This window comes from Plasmodium coatneyi, chromosome 12 (genome assembly GCF_001680005.1).
Source record: "Plasmodium coatneyi strain Hackeri chromosome 12, complete sequence".
NCBI classification, from domain to species: Eukaryota; Apicomplexa; class Aconoidasida; order Haemosporida; family Plasmodiidae; genus Plasmodium; species Plasmodium coatneyi.
Genome location: NC_033567.1, coordinates 575,482 through 594,239, shown reverse-complemented (window position 1 = coordinate 594,239; position 18,758 = coordinate 575,482). Strand labels below are relative to the sequence as shown.

At 38.6% G+C, this 18,758-nt stretch overlaps 2 protein-coding genes across 2 annotated transcripts; both read left to right on the top strand.

The window, feature by feature from the left end:
- Nucleotides 1-81: 81 nt before the first annotated feature.
- PCOAH_00038070 (Uncharacterized protein) lies at nucleotides 82-1,398 on the top strand (the record flags this gene model as incomplete). Its single annotated transcript, XM_020060598.1, has 1 exon — nucleotides 82-1,398. One exon carries the CDS (start codon nucleotides 82-84, stop codon nucleotides 1,396-1,398), a length of 1,317 nt encoding a protein of 438 aa, XP_019916164.1.
- A 2,332-nt stretch (nucleotides 1,399-3,730) lies between these two features.
- PCOAH_00038060 (Uncharacterized protein) lies at nucleotides 3,731-18,628 on the top strand (the record flags this gene model as incomplete). The annotated part of the gene is made up of 2 exons (XM_020060597.1): nucleotides 3,731-12,487; nucleotides 12,590-18,628. 2 exons carry the CDS (start codon nucleotides 3,731-3,733, stop codon nucleotides 18,626-18,628), a joined length of 14,796 nt encoding a protein of 4,931 aa, XP_019916515.1.
- Between the last annotated feature and the right edge of the window lie 130 nt (nucleotides 18,629-18,758).

Genomic DNA, 18,758 nt, shown 5'->3' with positions numbered 1-18,758 from the left:
CAACGCAGAAGAACACCACTTCTCGCACACAAGCTCCTTACCCCTCACTCCTATATTTAAGCAGAAATCCAATTTAGAAGAATGAACGAAGATGGATCGAACAATTTATTCACAGAAGATATAATCCGAAAACATATTGAAGAGAAAAAGGAACTCGTTGGGAAAATAATAAAATTTAGAGACAGGATACCACTAGTAGAGTATAAAAAGAAGGATGACGAAATGTACATATGCTCAAGGTACTATTTTATAGGCGATATTTACATTAAGGTGAAGAAGGGGAAGGACAAGTTTAGGCTAACTTTTGTGGGGAGTAAACCGGCCGACGACGAGGAGCACCTGGGGAAATCGCATCGGGAGGTGGAGCAAAGTTCGACGTGCACTGATGAGAAGAATAACACACTGCGGGAAATGCCCAGGGAAGACGAAGATGCAGACAAACTACATACACAAACATCCAATGATAAGTTGCGAACGTACACAGACAGTGGCGAACTAAATGCAGAAGAAGACACAGACGAATTGAATACAGAGATAGATAACGAAATAATAAACGGTGAGTTAGAAAACGAGTTAATGAACACAGAATTGTATAGTCAAATGGTGAATACTCAGTTGGACAGCGAAATGCTGAGCGCAGAGTTGTACAGCCAGATACCCAAGACAGATTGCGAAGATTGGATTCTTTCCAAATTCAGGAAAAAGAAATATATCATCATTTTGAGTGGAACCTCAGGTGGGGGGAAGAGCACCCTTAGTTGTCTATTGGGTTTTTTTTTAAACATTCGACGGATTCTATCAACAGATGTGGTGCGTGAAATTTTAAGAAAGTACAAAATGAAGGATGACAAGTATCTTAAGTTTTCAACGTACGAATCGTGGAGGGTGAACGACAGCGATGATGATGGGGGTAGTAGCATAGGTGATGAAAGTGGTGGGGGTAAAGCCGACCCCGAAGCGAGCAAAGCTCACAGTGCAGAAATGCGCCTAAGAAGGAAGTGCATCGAAAATTACGCGAAGCAATGCGAATTACTATTCACCTACATTGATGACATAATTAGCGACCACATAAGGAGTAACGAATCGATCATTATTGAAGGGGTTCATTTAAATGCAGACATGATGGAGAAATTTAACAAAAAATATCCAAACAGCATTATCTATTTTTTAGTATACATAAATGATAGGGAAACGAGCATTCAGAGATTTTCAAGCAGATCTGTAGATTCGCAGACCGAAGAAAATAAGTATATAAAAAATATTAACTATATTAATGACATACAGAAGTATTTATTGGAAAGGACCCAATGTTTGCAGCTGCCAATTAATTATATTGAAAATATAGACATATATAATTCTCTAGAGAAGGTCCTTCGGATAATTTATTCATTTGCTTAATTTTTTTTTTTTTTTTTTTTTTACGTGTTGGGGAAGGGGGGTATCGGCGCTTGCCACACACACGTCAGATAGTTGACATAGCGATAAAATAGAAAATAATAAAATACGCGGATTGGCCCTATTGTTCTTACCCGTATTTGTACCTTTTTTCCTCCTTAACCGTGTGTCTACGCTTATGCTAGCATACTTTCCTGCTTCCCCACTGCCGTGCTTCCTTCATTGTTTAGTCCCTTCCAGCTCAGGAGCTCCGTTGTTTAGTTCCCCAATTCGTTAGCCCCCCTGTTGATGTTTGTTCCTGCGTTTGCATATTTCCTGTCCAATCGCTGGCTCAGGAATTACCTACTTATTTAATTACCAATTTATTTATTTATTTATTATTATTATTATTTTTTACGTACACCCGCCCTCACCCTTTTTTTTTTCCTCGATTCGCTTACCTCATTTGTGCAAATAGAACAACGCTTCATTTCGTATCACCATCCGTTTTTTGCGTCCATTATTGTTATCATCATTATATAATTGATATAATTGATATATTTTTTTTTTTTTTTTTTTTTTTTTTTAAATCCACTCAGCAATTTTTTAATGTGTAAAAAAAAAAATTTAAACAAATGGAGCACTAATTAACTTTGTAGATTATCCTTACTGCAATTTTTACTTTTTGAAAGTGTGGGAATGTGCTATGGCATGCTGGTAAATCTTCCTCTTTTTTTTTTTTTTTTTTTTTGTTGCACGCGAATGGGTATGTTTCTCAGTTCGAAGGGGGCTAAAAGGATGAACGGCAGGATGGTCGCCTATGTTGCACTGAAAAGGCGCAACGGATTTTCATTTCCATGAGTAAAAGAGGATTATGTAATAAACTGCCCAACCAAAATGTAAAAAGAGGAAAAGCGACATATGTGTACATAAATTTGCACCATTTTTATGAGCCTCTATTTCGTCGGACTTGTGCACATTTAAAAGATGGCCTTTTGGAAGATCCACTTATGGATGTATTTATAACCGAGTGGAAATTAGCTTACGCATTAGCCGTGCATTGAGGGAACCCTTTCCCAGATGGCATCAATTTTTTTTTTTTTTTTTTTTTATCTCCACGCGAGAGAACTGCTGAGGAGAGCTTATAAGAGCGTCCGAAATATTCTCTCTGAATAATTTTAATATAGCAATATTTGTTCGTAAAAAATAAATAAATTTATATTTTGGGAGGCATATATGAGGGGTATGTCCAATCAAGGAGAATTAGTATTTAATGTACCGCTTAAATTTTTGCGTTTTTCGCTTGATATGTTATTACCTCGGCCGCAAGACTCGTCACCCGTTCAGTTGTCCTAATGGGTGTACCTTTCTACTATGGTTAGTAGGATTTAAATATTTACCTGACACTTTATTTATTTTTTTTTTTTCCCCTTAGTTTGACAGCAAAATTGGCACATAACATGTACAAATTTAAACCCACCGTGAACTTGTGTAATATAATCTTGTTTGGTGAACGACTGAACGAAACTCCGTGTGGCGTTTCGCATACCCTTTTGGGTTTCCTCCGTTTCTTTCTCCCATATTATACGTTTTTTTGGCGCTTATCATACTTTTTTTTTTTCCCATTTCGCGCTTTTGTTTATGTTTTTCTAGTTCTAATCAAGTTTCACTTGGAAGATAGCTTCCTCGTGTATTCCCAATTTTTTTTTTTTTTTTCAACAAGAATGTACCCATCGTAAAGCTGCAAAGCGAATATTCTCCAAAATTTGACGCTTTCGAAATGCATCATTCGTGTAATCATTTTGTTCAGCAACAAGTATTGTAATTGCAAGGGTGCGGCCATGCGTGCCCCCTTTTGAAGGACAAAACGAGCGTTATGTTTGACCCTGAGAATAAGGGACAGTGCCGTGGTGGGGAAGAGAAGTAAAATTCGCCCCTCTTATTTTTCTTTTTTTTTTTGTATGACTATTCTGTTTATACCTCATATCCCCCTTGGTAGATTGGTGCATCCCCCTTGTGTAGGAAAAAGGCACAAAAGGGTTTAACCACACAAGGGGTGGGGGGATTTACAGATACACGAAGAAGCTATAAATTGATGAGGGTTCATATGTGTAGTGAAATTTTGCGCACTTTTGCGTAAAGGCTACTCGCACACGGAATAAAAGGATTACCCAATGTTTACGTTCACTTGCGCATGAAGGTATACACCTCTATTTGGACACCCATACGTGAGTAGAACCAAAATTGTGACATCACAGAGAAGCGTACACAGATTGTCCTCGCCTCGAGGGAAGCCAACGGGCAGATACAAACGGACAGATGCCAACTGACGGATGTCAAGATGATGCTCAAACAAATGGGAATAAAAAAATATGAGAAAAGGGAACTTACTAATATGCAAAATGGGAATCACAGAAAAAATTATCCTAAAATTCTGGATGATGAATACATAGAAATGATAATATCGAAATATGTGAGAGCAGAAAATAGGGAAGACAAAAAATGTAAAGCTTGGGAAGAAAAGGGAAAAACAAACAAGTACGTTCTACACCTGCAGAAGCTGTATAAAGAGTTCAAGTTCGAGGAATGCTTAAATTACGGATTAGAAAATATCAAAAAATTAAAAAAAAAAAATTATGCAGGAAAAATTGAATTTTTAAAAATCATAGGAAATGTTTATTTCTATTTAGAGAATTATAAGCACAGCTCCCTTACGTATATTTTGCTGTCCAAATATTTGAACAAAGTCTCTCATAGGTATAAAGTAGAAATCTGTTACAATGCTGGGGTTGCTTTTATAAAATATTTCTTGCAGAGCAATGACATTTCTTACTACTTGAATGCCAAAGCGTCATTTCATTGTTCCATGCTGTATAATGAAAAAGGCAGTAAACATTTTAATTCAGTGATTTATGAAAATACTGTGGGTATACTCAGGAGATATTTCTCCTTAGGCGTGAAGGAGCAGACGAAGGGGGTGGACGATCAGAATGGCCTTTTTGCTAATTCGTCCCGTGAGAAGATTTTCTTGGAGAGCGGTACAGATTTGACAGCTTCGTCCGATGTGGAGGCCACTCAGGATAGGGAAGAGCCCCAGACGAAGAAGTTCCTTCCCCTTAGGGACTCCAAATCATGCACACGTAAAAGGGAGATACACAAGAGAGATGGGTATGCCAAAGAGGGGAAAGGCAAAAACGGGGATGGTGAAGAGGATGTCTATTTTGACTCGAACAACGCAGAAACGTTTTCGATTTATGACAACCGTGTTGACATGAGAAATTTCGTCTTAAGGAAAAGTAACGCCATGGCGAAGGAGGGAAAGTCGCCCATTGGGAGAAGCTCTCCCAACATACAGCTAAAAGGAGATAGAAAACAGAAGACGATTTTTTCGGAGCATAAGTTGGTGAACGTATCAAATGGGGAAAGCAACATGACCAACAATTTTTGCAACAATTTGAAGAACATAGTATTTAGAAATCCTGTAAAAAGCCTCTTAAATAATTCCTCTCGCCCAATTGTGAAAAGCAAATCCAGCAGTTTTTTAAACCCCCCCCCGGGAAGTATATTAAAGAATTCTTCCTACAAAATTTTGAACAAATCACCTGGCAGTATCATTGGCAATTCTCCCGTGATTGTTGCCGCTCAGCCTAGGGGGAATATTATGAGGAGTTCCTCTACCAATTTTTTTAACAACACGGCAAGTGGAAACGCTTTTGTTGGTTCGCCAACTTACATGGTGAGAAGGAGTGAAGGCAACATTGTGAACAGCGCCTCCCCCCAATTTTTGACGAAACATTCACCCTGCAATTTCTCCCCCCAAACGCCCCGCTTCTTACCAAGTCATTCTACCCTCAATTTTGTTAGCAACTCACCCATTCATTTTGCGAATAATCAGCGAAGCGTCCTGCAGAACAACGGTTCGCCAATTTTGGGAAAGAGTTTCCCCCACAAGCGAATGCCGCAACAGAAGAGCATCATAAAATGTATACGAAGGAGTATAGATGAAAGGATCGATCAGGAAGGTCCTAAGACGCCGTCTAATTCGAACGAGTGTAAAGCTTCTGAATTTATGTCACCAATTGAAAATGGTTTATTACAACGTAAAAGGAGGAAGACTAATCAGGAGACTCCCCTTTCTGTTTCTTGTGAAAATGTCAGAACAGGGAGGGATAATAAAATGTGCACATTTGATTACTGCAGTGTTCAGAACAAAGGAGGGATAAGTAACAACCTTGGGAATGGCGCAAAGGGGGATGTGCTGCTGCACAAAGCGAAGAGTGGCAAGCTAAAGGAGGGAGCGCAGAAGGACGCGATGGAAGAAGGAAAAGTGGAAAAGGGGCAGATCCAAGATAACAGGCTCAGACGGGAGAAGCCCAAAAAGGTGAAGATCAAAAGGGATAAAGATAAGAAATGCAAAAGAAGAAGACCGAGTTCCCTGTTCTATGAACTTTTCCCAAACGAATCCCGCAATGGATCCGTTCTTCGCAAGGTAAGGAAGGTATGCAAAGAGTACCAGTCCCGTTTGATCAGTGAGTACTGTCACATTTACCACTTGAAAAAGAAGAAAAAAAAAGTGAAAAAAATTATAAAAAGAAAAAGAATTGCGGATTTGTTTCATTATTTATATGAAATGTGTAAAAGGAACAAGCACGACTTTTCGATAAAATTTGTTGATCAAGAGGAGTGTCATAAAAGGCCATCCAGCGGGAATGCATTTCGACAGGGAGGAGTGAGGAAGAGAATGCTTGCAAATAATAAGGGCATTATAATTCGGGAAGGGATAGAATGCCGCACGGGGAAAATTACCCCCCATGAGTGTAAGGCAAATTTGAAGATGTTGGATAAAGGTGAAGTGAGTAGGGAATGCACCAGGAAAGGCAGCCCGCTCATTCCTTCTGGAGGTGGTAGAGGCCACTCTGTGAAGGAGGGAAGAGGCAACGCGCCTCATAGCCTACATAATTACGAAGGAGACAGGGTGAACATTTTACAAATGAATTGCGTGGACAAAGGGGGGCACAAGAAGAAGCTCCAACATGAACAAAGAAAAAAAGTGGACATGCAAAGAATACCCTCCTTCAACCTGTCCCGCTTTGTCAATCTGTACAGTCAAATCAGAAGTATCCACAACGATAATCGCGCAGACAAGTATCAGAAGGAAAAAATGGAAATCGAAGAAGTGATAATCCTAGGTAGTAACAAAATAAGTAAAAAAAGAATCAGAGATAAAGTAAAGAAATTATGTTCATACAACAATTCGATTCTTTCGAACATTGGCGATAAGTTCATTGACGACATGAACGAATTATTTCTCATAAAAAATTACGCAAGAATTTTGAAAGTCCTCAAACGAAATCACAACATAAAGCATATTTATTATTTGTATGAAAATATGTATTCCATAGATAAATTCGATCACATTAATGGAAGTAATTTTTTTAATATTTCTCATTTTATTGTCGACATTTTGTTGTTGAAGGAGGTAAAAGAGAAGGATTATTTGAAGAAAAAAATTCATAAATTGAAATACTCTTACCAGAATTATTATGCCATTTATGATAGCACTGATGGGGGGGCCCTTTTTAAGGACATCCTCAGGCACCTTTTTAATACCCCCATTAAGGACACTGTCAAGGGTGACCCCAAAACGTTGTCAGCCCATATTATGGGTACAAATAACTCACAACAGGGCCTTAATTTTTTGCCATCCATTTTTAAAGATAAAAAAAAAGAGGCTGATTTGAACGAACAGAATGATCCGTACATTAACGTGAAATTCAGTTCCACCACCACTATTAATAACAGCGATACCAATTCGTACACAAATCAGAAGAAGGAGGAACTCCTGGGGGAGAGAATGAATGAGGTGTTGTCGGGTGAAAGACACGGCAGTGAGCAAGTTAGTGGTGGTAGGACGAACTCCTGTTTGTCTTTAAAAAACAATGTCAGAGGAGCGGTTAAGGAGGGCGGTGTGAAGAGTGGTACATGCGAAACGAGTAATACGACAGTTGGGAATAAACCAATTTTGCGTGACTTCTTGAGCATGTCTAGCGGTAGCCAGCGTGGCCAATCCAACGCCAGTACCATAAGCTGCATGGTGCGTGCATACAAGTGCGAAATGGAAAAGGTGTACCTCGAAATGGGGAAGGAAGACGGGGAAATTTTGGACGTGGAAAAGTTTTACCAACACATGCATTTATCAAATGCGAGAAGTGACAGAGGTAGGGCCAAGGCGGAAGAGGTTATTATGATGCTTTTTTATCATTACTGTTGTGGGGAAAATGGCGGCGATTCTAACATCACTAGGGACCGCAAAGTAAGTGGTAAGCGCGTTCCTGAGTATAGAATAAGAAAGGCCCTGTTTAAAATATTCTTCTTCTTCACAAGCAACGGAATAATTAATAAGAAGAATTTACACCAGTATGTTTCCTTTTTGCGGCTGTACCGGTTTTACCTAGCCAGGATTAAGTGCGATCCCTTGATCTACTTCTACCACAACATTGAAAAGGATTCCGAGGAAATAGTAAACGCCATGAACAGTAAAAAAGTAGTGGATGAACATTTTTATTCCTCCATCATGTTCGATAATTACCTAAATGTGATTCACTGCCATTTGTATATGCTCAAATTGTTGTACAAGTCTTATCTGAATAGGTTAAAGAGGAAGCACACATATCATAAGGTAAATTTAGAACCTCTCATTAGTCACACTTTTAGCATATTAAATTACCTCCTAATTAAGTACAGTTATGATGAACGGGGTAGGGTGGTGAGACGACGCGTGGTCTTTTTATTTTTGCAGTTTCTTTACCTAAACGCGAAATATTATTTTAAAAATGTAACTTTTTTTTTGAATAAGTATGACATAAATTATTTGATTAAAAGCGAAACGGGAAATTTTTGTAAATTAAATGCAGATCCGGGACGCATCCACTCTGGTTATGAAAACGCCCAGAAGGGGGAACCAAAGGTTGGGGGACACAAACAGACGGGTGTAGGGAATTCAAAACAGGGAAAGATTCCTGGGGAGGGAGACAAACAAAGGGGTAGCGAAGAGGATGGCATATTGGATAATCAGGGAGATGCTAATGAGGAGGAACTTCTCCGTAAGGGGATAACACTTACAGAGGAAGCACAATATAGAGGTCAAAAAAGCAATGAAACGTTAGGGAAAAATAGAGAAAACCAAGGTAATATGAAGGATCAATTTTTGGATGAAAACGAATGGGGAAACGAGTTGGTATCAGAAGAAAGACAGCTCGAAGAAGGAAAAGATGAAACCCAAAATTCATCTACCAGCAATATGGACAAATTTAGAAAAGTATTTACAAAGTTGGATCAAAATGTGAATATAGCCTTTTCTTCATTTTTGAAATGTTACCTTAAGTGCGTTTTTATACTAAATTTGCGATTACACGAAAATGAAATGTTCAGAAAAATTGTGTGGAAGATCGCCCAGCGGATTGTAACATACTGTAACGATCTTTACGCAATTTTAAAAATAAAAAAGATACCAATAAATAGGAGCTACGATTATGTATTCGATCAAATTAATAACAGTTTGTATGGTGAGAACATTTTTTTGAAGCCTTCCTTTTTTAAGGTCCTAAGGGAGGATAACTACGTAAGGAGGATTTACGGTGTGTATAAGGATAATATAGAAAAGGAGGGGCGTAAACGAGTAACTAGTCATGGCATTGCGGACGTAGACCAGAACGACGTACTGAACGTACTAATCACGTTTGCCAAGTTTAACAAAGGAAAGTGCCAGAGGAAAAAGATGAATAAAAAAAAAAAAGAATTCATCTTCCTGGTACACTCGTACAAGTATATAAAGAAATGCATTTGCAAAGAATTGAAAGAAAATAGCATCCTAGCATTGTACAGAAAGGCTAAATATCTGGATGAGAATTTCAACCAAAGCATTGATTATCTCCATTCCCTGTTTGACACAAGACTATGTTTGTTGTCTCTTGATTTCGAGCTCCAAAATATTATTATCGAATTTTTAAATTGCAGCATGGAGTTTATCCAGCAATATGACCAGGAACAGGACCCCCGGTTTGTGATAATCAACAAAATGATGAATGTGTACAGCTGCGTTTTTTCTCTTTTCTATTTGCGTCTGAATTCCTTTCCCGAATTTCACACAAATAAATTGTACAAAATTTTGGGCGTTGAGAAGAATATTTTTTCTTACGATGATCAGGCCACTTGGCATATGTTAAACCTTTTCAATTTTGTAAATTTTAGATATGGCTGTTCCTACAGATTTTTGAACAGCGTTTTTACTTCCTTCCATGTGCTGGTTAATGTGCTGGTGAAAATTGACATCCATGTGGAGATGGACAGGAAGCGCATAGCGAAAGGGAGGTATAAAAGAGACACGCAGATCAGATCAGCGAGAAACAAACATACCAATGCGGTGCGACTGCCCAATTTAAGAGAAATGCAAAAAATCATTGAGAGGGAAAAAAGGAAGAACGTGAGAAGCAAAGAAATGCCACAATCAATAGGTGGCGTGCGCTTTGGAAAAGGAATCATTTACAAAATTGTAAAGGAGGTGAAGAAAAAAGTTACCATAAATGGGAAACTGAAAATGAAGAATAGCCTTTTGGAAAACATAATTGGGAAGAGGAAGAATAGATATTTTGTCAACCCTTTTGGGGAGGAAGTGGGCATGAAAAAATTGGAGCGCCGAATGGGCGAAATGTGTGACGCAAGGGGGATGCAAAGAATGGGAGGCGTGTTCAGCAGCACAGAGAAGGGTCACCCCGGGGGGTATTCTTCGTATCCCCTATCAGCAATTAAGACCGAGACGCAGCTAGAAACGATCACCGCCGTGGACAGGTGCGCAGTCAGAAAAAGCAGAATCGTTGTGAGGGCCAAGGGGGGGAAGATTCAGATGAACCAGTTCAAGCACGGCAGCCGAAAGCAACGCATTTTACAGAGCTATGGAAAATTAAAAAAAATTAAAAAAAAATTAAAAAGAAAAATAAACAATGTGTGCTATTTTAAGTACATTGCTGTGATAAAAAAGAGGCAGCATAAGATTTACACAGCGCTCAGTCGGACGTATGCTCATATTGTGTTCATCCTCATATCAATTGTGCACATTGAAAATTACAACATTTTGCATTTAAGAAAGGGCCAAGATTTTTTGGTAAACAACGATATATATAACACGTACTATCTGTTTTTGCACATTTCGAGCAGCATCATTTTGTTACTTTCGTCTGTGTTAAGAATGTACTTGCATTTTAATCCCTCCGTGGGGGTACATAAGGAGGAATATACTAGGCTAAAGCTAGGTCAGAAGAAAGGCATGACTGGTATCGCGAAGCTTCGTAAGAGCGTACCAAGTGTTAGGGAGGAAGATGGTATGACCGTCAAAATGGCAAGTAAACAAGGAGGGCACAATCCTAGCCAGCACCATTCATCACAAGACGCATCGGCCAGCAAAAAGTGTAGCAGTGCTAGTATGAGCAATCACACGGGGGGCGGTAAAGGGGGGAAGTTCCGCATCGTCCAAAAGGAAAACAAAAGCAGCAGGAGGTACCAAATTTATCTGCAAACCCTGCTCAAATTTAGCTCCGTCAACGTTCTATTAATGTCCAAAAAGAAACACAGTAAAAGGAACAAAATGAAGAAGAACAAGTACATATTTATATTTTGCAAAATAATAGAAAATTTATTGCAAAATTGTATGTTCTTTGTGGACATTTTTAACAGCTGCAAAAATAAGGACGTGTTAGAAATGAACGACGTATTTTCCAAGCTAACGAAGCTCTGCAAGGAGAATAACATAATGGATGATTTTGATAAAATTAAAAATGACCTCATTTATCATTCCCTATTTAAGTACATTCTTCAGGAGGAATTTATTAGCCATTTTAATTTGGACAAAAATGAACTGTACAACAGGAATAAATGTTCCTTGAATTTATTTTATTTATCTTTAAACATTTTTCTGACCACTTTTAACACGGACATTTCGATCCACTTAGAAAGGAGTCTACACAACATCCACCATTTAATTCACGACAAATTGTATTACGAATCGATTTTAAATAATGTCAAGAAGACTGTTCGTTACATTAGGGAGAGTTCCAAGTCGTCCTTTAACTGTATCTTTGCGTGCGTTTTGTACTACTTGGCAAGGTGGGAGAAGGAAGGCGGGAAAATGCTAAAGGGTAAAGGTAGTGAGGAGAAAAACAACCTCCAACTGAGAAGCATCTCCAACGGGAGGTTTTCCTCTTCCCCAAATATGGAAGAAATACAGGGAAACCTCCTTTTTAGCTTTTTCTCCAAGGAAAATTACACAAATGATAGTGTGCCAAGGAGTAGCGTTAATAGTAACTGGAAGGACAAGGAGGATAGCCGCTCCAAATGTTATATTAACCCGAGTGAAGATTCATACAACATTTCTAAGACGCATGAAGGGATAACCCCTAGGAAGTATAAGCAGGTTGAAAAACAGTCCACCCACTTGAAAACGCACCAACGGAACGAAAGAAAAGTCATCAGCCAAATTGTGTACGACATGATAAGCCCCTATATGGACATAAAACACATCAAGGTGTATAACAGAATATACAGAAACAACCACACGATTAATAGCCTTATTAACATTTGCTTCTCATTTTTGTTTAACAATTTCCTATTTTTGAAGCCTGTTTATCCCTTCGATATTGTTTCAAAGGAGAAGAATGAAAACGAATCATGCGAGAAGAAAATAAGGAGGACAAATTATACGCTTGACATACTTAGCATGAAAGAGAGTGACATGAAGGCGGGGGAATTGTTTCTCGCGCTGTACATTCATAAGTACATGCAGAGCATATGTCTAGATGTGACAAAGTTCGTTGATTATAACGCTTACATGAATCAGTTCTTTTGGGTATCCAACAGGAGGAGCGTGAATATCGCTTCCCCCTTCAGTGACTACACTTATTTGAACTATGCTACGTGTAATGTGTACTACAAGTTTAACGACTACAACGTTCTGCAGTTTTTGATAAATTTTAAAAAGTCCAAAAGTGAGGGAAAGGTAACCATTACAAAAAGGGGCAACGTCGGTTTGGTGGGCGAGTTCCAATCGGAACATGTTTACGCAGTCATCATTTTGTTTTACGCGATGGGAACGTCATTGTACCGCTTCCCTATTTACTGCATATCTGTTTACTCCATTTTGCTTCCGCCTTCTCCCCCCCTTTAGGAGTTCATGATGTCCTTCGTGAAAGTGTTCGAGCGGATCATCTCCTTAGACGACGAAACGAGCGCAGATTACACGGACCCCCTGACGTACAACGTGTACCTGGATTACCTGAATGACCTGTTCTTCAATGAGGACTACTACTATGTGTGCTTTTATGAGTACATAAAGAATGTGTACGAGGAGGAGAAGGCTGAAGAGTTCCAAATTGAAGACATGGATTGTTACATAAAAGACGTTAATGAGATAAACCCGTACAGAGTAAAAGAAGAAATGAAGAGAAAGTTTGATGAGTACGTGCAAAAAAATTATCTACTCCTAACGGTGAGGAGGAGCAGAAGAGAAAATACGTCTCGCAAGGTTGACGCGCAACAGGTTGGTAAGGTCATAGGAAAAGAACAAAAAATAGTTAGCAAAGGTGAGGAGAAGATAAAAGTCGTTCTGAACAATAACCCGTATCACTTCAAAAACGTGTACAGGGCATACAGAAACAGGCTCTTCAAACTTGTAAACAAAAAACGTATTGATTATATGGAATTAGTAAAAGTACTAAATTCAAAACAGTACAATCATTTTAGCAACATGTTTTACAGCTCGTTTATTCACGTTCTGAGCGAAGTGAAATATGATTACAATAAACAGTACAATTTTAATATAGGAAAAATTATGGACAAATTGAATATTGGATTGAAGGCATCTTTTTATAACAACAAAAATGTAATTCTGTACTATTACACATTTCAGCAATATTTTTATTTGTACAAATTTTTGGAAGATAAATACTTTTCTGAATTTGTCCTCCCAGAATATATGCTATTAAATATTACCTGCAAATTTGTTAACAATTCTCTGTACAATACAAATTTGTACCGAATTTATTGCTTTTTGAAATTTCTCTACATCAGAAATGTGTTGAAGCATATGGACATTTTGCTGAATTTTTTGCTTTACGTTTATTATAAATATTTACATTATAATTATAAGGGGAAGGATGAATTTTCTCATCATTTTGTTGATTTATTTTTGAGCATTCATGAGGAATCTTATAATAACAGCTTGCTGGTAGGGGAGCTTAAGGGGAAGGACAACTGCCTGGAGAACAGCCTACTGGGCAAAGGTAACCTTCTTACCAAGAGTTCACTTTTAGGGGAAATTCCCGTTTCCAACTCGGCGAAGAAAAAATCACATGGGGACAAGAAAAGCAGAGAAGCGGCAAAGCGTGGCAGTACAAGCGGCAAAATAATCCCAGCAGATGGAAAGTACAACGATGATAAGAGCCCACTTAAGGGGGGTAACCAAACACAGAGCGCATACCAAGAGATTAATAACTACCACCTGGTCTTGTCAAACTCGCAAAACAGATTTATGCATCTTTTATTTTTTAAAATATTAATTAACTGTGTAAAGTCCAAAATTAATATCCTAAACGCGAAAAATCTTTTCAACAATTTGAACTTTTTCATTTCTTCCTACGTTAAGTACGCCCTCTTTTACACATTTGAAGAAAAAAATAAAGCCTTCATGGATGCCCTAAAACATAAGTATTCGTTTTATAATTTCCAGGCGGTGAAGAAAAATTTGAAATTATGTATTTACTTAAAAAATGTCTACCTTAAGCGGGACCTCTTTAACAGCGACATTTTGTCCTTCCTCAATATAGAGTGTGGTGTGAGGAAACCTCATTCTACGGGGGGGCTGACCGAAGAAAAAAAAAAAAAAAAAAGATATTCCAACTTTGGTTCATCTCAATCGATGGACGACCAATTTGGTACCTCCCAAAATTTGGAGCATGTCAATAAAGGGGAACACTCGCCAGAGTTGCTACAAAGGTGCAGCACATTGGAGTGTAGGAACGATGGAACTGCCAAAAGAAAAAGAACAATCAGTGACAAAGATAAACATTTGCATGGTGTTGAAGGGAGCAGTAAAAACGAAATGAATAAGAGGAAGAAGTTACTCACCGGAGAGGCATGCCCAATGCAGGGAGGCACAGAAGCTACGCGGGAGGAAAACTACACTGGCAGTCATGTAGGGGAAAATTTGACAGACGTGAAAAACCAAATTGTTGGTGTGCAATCCATAAGGGTAAAAAGGGAAGTGGAGGAAGAGAACAATCCCTGTGAAGGAGAAGGCCCTCATGACCAAACCTTCTACTTGAATAGCTTGGAAGACGTGAAAAAGGGATTCCAAATCAAGGAAGACCCCTATGCGAACCAAATTAAAGTAAAAAAAGAAGAACTGAGCGATGGAAATAATACCAAGGAGTCCATAGATCCTCTAGCCAAAGCAGACATATTGCGAAAACAATTTTTTAAAGAAAGAAGTTGTAAAAAGATTTCAAAAAAGTACTACATTAACATCTTAAAGTTTTACCTAGCAAATAGGGCGGAAGAGTATGGTCTAAATTATGCGGAATGCCAGAAGTTGGAGGACAAATCGATTTACTTGGTGTTTTTATTTTTAGGAAAAATTTTTCAATTCCTTTTTAATTCACTCTTATCGCAAAGCTGTCATCAGAGCGATGAAGATAAAGATCACAATAAAAGTGAAAGTGACAGAAAGGCGGATGTGAAGGATTCGTCCCAATGGGTAGATAGCTCCTATACGTATGAGAGCCTTCTTCTGCACTTTATGCTAATTACCATGTGTCATTACGCCGATAGTCTAATATTTCTGAGTGTTCACTTTTTGGACCTTCACGAAATCGCTTCGAAGCAGAGCGTCACACTGCAGGGTTATTCCAAGCAGAGCAGTTCTCAGGAGGGTACCTTACAGATGTCCTGCCCCGCGATTGGTGAGAACGCGATTTTGCCCCCCAAGGAAGAACGAAACACGTATAATCTGGTCGATGATCAGGAAGGGAACAAAAAGGGCAAAAAAAATAAAAGCGGAACGCCCCGTAGTCATAAGAAAAAGCTAAGTTCTTGTGAGAAGTTACAAGTTGAGAATAGCCCCGGAAAAGACGAAGACGGTAGTAACAACAGTCCAAATGGCTGTGAAAACCATTTGGAGGAAAATAATTTGTTCTTGAAACCGTCCCTCACCAGCACGAGCAGTTATTATCTGTGCAGAAATGAGGCAGTCCACATTATGAATGGAGATAAGGAAAGCACACAAATGATCATTCCGTTGTATAAATTGTTGGTAACTAGGTTAAAAATTTGCTTGTATTATCCGAAGTACTTTTTCCTGGCTTCACTTTTTAACTACAAATATGATACAGCGTTGTCGGATGACCTGCTTAACCATGTGAAGGATCTAAATTTAAGTGAAGGTGTTAAATATTACACGTGTGGTGTGAATAAAAATGGGGAAGGTTCTGTCTCTACACCTGATGGGGACTGCACAGGAGATGCCACGAAAGGGTGCAACATGGTCGAGGCACTGAACAGGGGTGAACAGGCTGACCATGGGGGGGATCAACCCACGGGTGGTATAAACCGTGGTGAGAGCAACGAGGCCGACATGTTAGAGCATAACTCGAAGAAGAACTCAGGGACATATAACGAACATGCAGAAAATGGCACCCCCACGTTTAGGAAGGAAAAACAAAGTTTCAACATGTGTGTTAATTATTACACCGATTATCACCACCAAAATGGGAAATTGAATAGCGGCAGTTTTTCATCTCATTACAATTCATCCAACAGCATGGAATATGAAGATGCAAAGATCCACATGGAGGAGACGAAACAGGAGCAGCCGGACAACGTGGGAATTACCCCCACGCATGACACGTATGAAAGAGAGCTGGACGAAAAAGACACGAACGAATTCAATTATGATGTGCACAAATTAAAGGTGGTAATAAAAAATATCGAAATTAGGTACGAAGATGTCCTTAACGATATAGTGGAAGGTTTAAATTTCATTGCAGAGAATAAAAACTGCGGAAATTACAACACACAAGCAGCGTATCACTTGTGCATCTACTATTTTATGAGAAAGAATTACACAAAGTGTATTCATTATATGAGATTTTTAATCAATAAGGGGAATTTTAAAATTGGGCAAAATGAATCCTTCAACCAGGACTACTACAACTTGTATTGCCGAAGAATCCAAAGGAATGAATTTACCTTCATCAAATATTTCACCATTGTGCTGGAGGTTAGTAAAAATGTTTTGAAGAATGTCCTGAGCAAAATTTACGAACAAGTGTTGTGTGAAAGTGGGAATGTGCCGCATGGTAAGGGGTTAAGTTGTGGGAACATCCCCTGTGTGAATGACGCATCCCTCATGGATGACTTCCCCTGTGCCCATTTGGGAAAATTCCTAGTAGGGGAAAAAGTTTTAGATATATTTAAGGAACAAAAGGAGGTGGAGACACCATCGGAAACTCCAGTCAAAAAGGCGGAAGAAAGCAAAACGGAGGAACAAAAAACGGATGAAAGTAAAACGGATGAAGGAAAAACGGATGAGAACAAAACGGATGAGAACAAAACGGATGAGAACAAAACAGATGAGAACAAAACGGTTGAGAACAAAACGGATGAGAACAAAACGGATGAGAACAAAACGGATGAACACAAAACGGATGAGCACAAAACAGATGAGAACAAAGCGGTTGAGAACAAAGTGGATGAAGGCAAACCGGATGGAAGCAGGACAAAAGAGCCAGAAAAATCCAGTATAAATGAATGTGACAGCTCCCCCAATAAGGAAAATCCGAACGATACGAAGGAACAGCCTATCCTGAACGACGTCACAAGTGAGAAGAATGATCCTGCTGAAGTTGTAGAAACGGGTAATAGTATGTCCAACCAGAATGATAACAAATTGGAAGAAATCCAAAATAGGTGGATATACTTAGGGTACGACGAATTGGATCACCTAAACGAAATTTACGACATACTGAAAATCCTGTTTGAAATTTACATAAACATGGGGAAGACAATTAAAAGGTTTAACGACTATAAGGTGTTGGAAGAAGCAACCGTCATATATGGCTCCAACATTTCAGTAATTAATGTTCTTTTCAAAATAATTACCGAACATTTATGCTTCATTTTTGAAGTGCTGTGTTATTTTACTCCACACTTTTTGGTTTATCCAATTATTTTGTTATTCGCCAGTGATGGGGTGATAAATGGTACACCCTCAGCGGGGAGTTCTGAAAACATGACGGAAACTCCCCCTAGGAGTATCACCCCCGTTAGCAGCAAATATATGTATTTAAAAAGAGCCGAAAATAATGAAGAATTAATATGCAGCAGTTCATGTACCTCACTAGACTTGAGAATATTTAAGCTGTTTAGAGAATTCCTTGCGAATAAATCTGCCACGATGCCAACCAACATATCAACAAAGATGCACAACGTCTTCCTAATGACGTGTAAGAAGGTCATGTATTACCAAAAGAGCGAACAGGACATAATTAAAAACTTAACTTCGTACAACAAGAAGGGGAGCAGAAAAAAAAAGGAAGGTATAATGAAATTTGTGGACAACGCCCTAAATGGAAATAAAACAAAATTGTCCGAATTTTTAAATTTATTTAAAAATGGAAAATTATTAAACTGTACCGATTATTTGAACTGTGAAAATATTAAATTTTTAACAAGCAAGCTGAATTATAACCCCAACTGTACAGATATGAATAAAAGTAAGCAACGAACTAATTTGGACAAAAAGAGTGTCGAGAAGGCAACCTCTCAGGCAGGTAAGGAAAATACCGTTTCCACTGCCAACGGTGTGGGAAATGACCTGCCAGCTGATGCTAACACACCCATATTGAGTAAAAACGAATCTTTGGATGAACAGAAAAGCAAAGAAGGGGTTCTTTTTCAAATAAAATTAAACAACGATAAGCATATTTTCCTGTACGACGATTATGATATCTTTAACAATATAAAAACGAAAAATGAGGCATTAAATTGCGTTAACTCTATGTTAACATATAAAAATTCTGCGGCCAAAAAGGGAGAAACGTCCAACCAGAGGAAGCGAAAAGCCACGGATTCGACTAACACCGATGCGAAGAACGCCATACGCGAGCGAGACTTAAGGAGGCTCAATAGGGAAAAAAGCAAAGTTGTGTAGCCAAGGGGGTGGGAACAGAAGCCTTTTATATGAAGTACCGGTACTGGTGGCCCCAATGTGTGTTTTTTTTTTTTTTCTTCTTCTTTTCAACTTTGTTATCACCTCAGTACGCACGTTAGCTGGGGTGAAA